The 4,243-nt window shown below is 44.0% G+C and overlaps 1 protein-coding gene across 2 annotated transcripts in view; it reads right to left on the bottom strand.

The window, feature by feature from the left end:
* Window positions 1–2,708: 2,708 nt before the first annotated feature.
* Window positions 2,709–4,243, bottom strand: part of LOC104164306 (protein argonaute-1) — a 15,373-nt gene continuing 13,838 nt past the window's right edge. Inside the window, exons 18-19 of one of the 2 annotated variants that reach the window (XM_009703594.1) lie at window positions 3,349–3,865; window positions 2,709–3,108 (exon numbers count right to left, since the gene is read on the bottom strand). In XM_009703594.1, the coding sequence (XP_009701896.1) occupies window positions 3,723–3,865 (143 nt within the window). In that variant the 3' untranslated portion in view covers window positions 2,709–3,108; window positions 3,349–3,722. Of the gene's footprint in view, window positions 3,109–3,231; window positions 3,866–4,243 lie in introns of those variants that run through there. The other variant, XM_009703593.1, reaches the window with a different exon arrangement.

The raw sequence follows: 4,243 nt of genomic DNA, 5'->3' as shown, positions 1-4,243 counted from the left end.
AAAAAAGGACAAAACAAAACTCAAACTAAAACAAAAAAAAAAAAAAAAAAAAAAAGAAAAATCCACAAGAAAAATAACCCAAACAGAGTGTCTCGTAAACACCCTATGTACAGTTCAACACTTGCTTGTACAAAGGAGGTATGAAAGGGGCTAGAAATTGAACACAAAAGCACTGGAGTCCTGTAAATTTTCTTTCACAACCATTGAAGTGCAAATCACTCAGGCAAGATATGAATTTCACTTGTTTATTGCTGTCCTGCTGTCTGGCTTCCCTTCCTGAAAGAATCACATTCTTTTATTTCACACTAATTTTCCAAGAAGAAAACCTTCCATGAGGCAACGTTGAACGCTTGGGCTTTTTGCCACTACGACATCAGGTCATACGCTTGCGAATACCAGAACACCCCGACCACCCCAGAAGCTCTGGGGAGAGGGCTGCTCTGCCCCCTCACCTCGCTCTGTTCAGATTTGAGAAAAGGGAAACAAACAGCATTCAACAACTGACTGGTAAATGGAAGTTACTCCTCTTCCCACAAAGCCACATGCACCTGACGATGTTTCCAGTTGCAGAAGGAACGTGTGCATGGAGAAGGCAGAGACTCGGGAGCCATTTGGGACGTCCGTGTGGGGTCTGTGGCTAACTACAAATCCTGATATGTATCTGGGTTAACACCTATCTGCTATGGGTAGCAAAATGCACAGCACCTCAACATGCAGTTATTCGTTTGCATCTCAGACAAGAAAAGGGTAGAAATGCTGAATGCTGGAGCCGCGTAGAAGGTACAGTGCATAGTCCATTATATAAAACATGCGGGTAACTCAAACCCCTTCTAAATTTCTTCACAATGGAAATAGGGTTTAAAGGGCACAGCAGCTACTGAGTTTGGCTTTTTTATTTATTCAAAACCATGAAAACCCAACGCAGAGGGTGAAATAAGGGCAGAACACGATCTGCAAGTCAACAGCTGAGAGTTTCAGAAGCTGTGAAGCTTTTGTGTAGTTAAAATTGCTGTTAAAAGTAGGTGCTACATCAGCAAGTCTTCATTCATAGTTTTCTATGAACAGCCACCTTACAAATGAGTGCAAATCTTAAAGGTCCATTTTACATTTCAAGTCTCAAGGTTAAAAAAAATTGTTACAGAGCAACAAGCTGTTTCTGTAAATGCCCACACTATCTCTTTTTAAATGGTTAAAAATGGCACGTGCTATGCCACTGCTACTAAAAGACATTTCAGAATTCTAGACCCAACTAAAACACTAAAACAAAAACTAGAAACCAAAATACCTTTGCCCCTTGCTGCAGAATAGCAGCCAGGTGCTTTCCGTTGTAATGCTGGTGAACAAACTGATTTGCAGAGAGAACCTTGACCTTAACCCCAATTTTATTCCTAACGAGGGGCCTTCTAACACAAGGTGAGCAGGTACGGCCCCTCTGAGATCATTTTGCTTTCAATGAACACAAGCCGGAGTTCTGAGGATGAGATGGAGAGGTGCTGAATTTGTGTCACTATGCAGGCACTTGTGTATAGGAATGTAGGCTTCTCATGTTGACACTTAGTGTTGATGCATTCCCTACTCTCTAAAAGCCTCCCTAAGAGTTCACTACCCTACTGACCATGAGTAGCTCCTGGTCTCCTCCCTGTCACCTTGCAGACATACAGCAGTGGAGGTTGACACAAGGTGCAAAGGAGAATATGAACCAAATACTGTAGTCTTGAGGAAAAACAGGACTGTGCTAAACGTAGGATCTTCACAAAGATGTGACATCAGTGGGCTCAGCACTTAGTTTGCATAGCATATTGATGTCTTCGTTTTTCACAAACATGTTGCCCAAAAAGAAAACAGGTAGAGTGAATTCCCGGTGTTAGGACAGATCAATGGGCCAACATGACCAATGTGGTTTTCATGAAGGCAAGGCAAGTTTAAACGTCAGAAAGTACAAAACAAAAAGGTGTGCTTCTGTCCACGTGCACTGACTAAGGGGCAGTGCTTGTGGAGGATCTGCCTTGGAAATGCATTCACGTTTGGCAGTAAAATGATAACAGAGCTCTTACCTTTAAGAGCTTGGTAGGAGTGTGCGCGTCATTTTTTCTCTTGAAGGAAGCGCTGTGCACACTTTCATATAAAAAACCCCAGATAATCTGCCCACATGATATTGGTAATGAGTTGCTATTACTGCCCCGCTGTGCATAACGGTCATTCTGTGCAGCAAAACGAGTTTGAAAAGCAGTCACTATGTTACTGTTGGGAAAAAGGCTTTTTTCCTGTTACAAACACAAATCAGTAGGAGTTTCCCCCATGACAATAACAAGGATTTCATCATTCTGACTAAGGAACAAATCTGGTGTGCTTTCAGAATAAAAAACCCTGTGCATGAGATCAGCGATACCATGACACAAAGAGCAGCAAAACCTAGCAGCAGAGAGGGTGACAGTTTGGAAGTGCTGAAGTTGGGGTACGTGGTACTTCAGAAAGCAACCGACCCAGGCAGACACGTGCCGAATGCATATGGAAGATGGGTGCTGAGGAGTACCCGGCGCTGCACAGACTGCAGTTGGTAACACTCATCGGACAGGAAACGTTAGAAACCTCTGGTGTGAGCGCACAGCCTCAGGAAGTGCGGTGATGTAAACTCTGAGAATGTTAATGACTTGTGTATTTTGGCAACAGACTCGGTATCGTATAAAAATAATGTGTAGTAAAAAAATCCCGGTGTCCATCATAAAAATTCAGGAAAAAAAAAAAAGAAAAAAAATCCATAGCAATTTCTGTCCTCATGGGATGAAGATGCCCCCATTTGTCAGAAACAGTTTTAAATAACAAGTAGTACATTGGAAACAAAAATGGGTCAGCAGCCATTAAACGTGTCCTATATGAAAGTGCACATCTTTCAATGGAGTTTAACCACCATGAGGTTGTGATCTAACACAAACTGCAACTTAGGACCATAGAAATTAACTCCTTCCGATGGAAATATGGACCACCATCAAGACAAGATTACTATTTTCCTTACAAGATTAAAAACATTGAAATTTTGCAGCATCATAGTAAGGCACTCACCCACGGAAAAGTCTGCGACTGTTGCTTCAAATGGCAGCAGCTAACTAGCTTTTAACACAAGGAAGACAGTTTTCAGTTCTGAACTAAGTGCTAGGGTGCCTTACATTATATGGGGGGAATTATTTGGGGGCGGGGAACTGTTAGTGTTAGAATTCTCCTATAAACTAGTTGTTTTCCCCTTAACCCATTAAAGCATCTCATATTCTAAAATATTAGTTTTATAAATCTAGTCTTCTGTTTTAAGGCTCTAAAAATCCCCTCCCCCCAACCCCCACAAAAAATACCTACCAGCGCCTGGTGGGCAACGGAGGACCAAATCCGCCATTTCACAGTCAGGAGTCTATAGTATTGCATCTTAAAAATGAAAACCTGCTTCCACCTCCTGGGAGTTTTATCCCTTCCTTGAATGCCTTCATGTGTTTGGTCAGGTCAAAATTTTGCAAAACCAGAAAAATTAAAAAAATAATCATCAGTCTCTTCCAATCCTACAAAGGTGTTGGATCTTTCTGTCCCGTGGTGCTGGTCTCCTGCCTCGAATCGACGCTGCCTGCCCTGCAGTGATTTCTCATTGGAAAAAAAACAAGGTGTCCCAATGCTTCCTTTTTTGTATGGCTCCTACAAATCTGAAAGCTTTCTTGAGTGAGGTAACAAAAGTTAGGCTTTCAAGCAAAGTACATGGTACGTAAAGTGTCCTGATGAACCTGCACAGCCTTCGCCAAGGCCTGGGGATCTCTGCCGTTGCTCTGTCCAGATATATGGCTGCCCTCACCACTGAAAATCAAGGAAATCACTGCATAATTATTTCATATTTCCCTCCCCCGGAACACTGAGAAACCCCCCTGAAGATCAGAGTCCACCGAACACTGGCAGCACAGGAAGGCACCTCACCGCAGTGTACGGGGTTGCTGTGCGTGCCAGTGACTGTGCCTGGCACTGCAGAGATTCCAGCACCTCGAGGTGGCTGGTAACGCCGAAACGCCCCAGGGATGCTCATCCAGGCCTGGGATGAGCTCAGGATGGGATCTAACCCTCCTTTACCCCCAGTTCTCCCTAGGCTGGGACCTAAGGGGATGCAGCTACGTGTGGGAATCCCGCCCAGAACGGGTCTGCTGCAGCACTGCTCGGGCACAGGCACTTTCAAACACCAAGGCAGGGGGCTCATGCCCCCCGCGCGGCCCCGGGG

Source organism: Cariama cristata, unplaced genomic scaffold (assembly GCF_000690535.1).
Source record: "Cariama cristata isolate BGI_N322 unplaced genomic scaffold, ASM69053v1 scaffold23027, whole genome shotgun sequence".
Classification (NCBI taxonomy): Eukaryota; Metazoa; Chordata; class Aves; order Cariamiformes; family Cariamidae; genus Cariama; species Cariama cristata.
The sequence above is the reverse complement of the archived record's forward strand: the minus strand, read 5'-3'. Positions and strand labels throughout refer to the sequence as shown.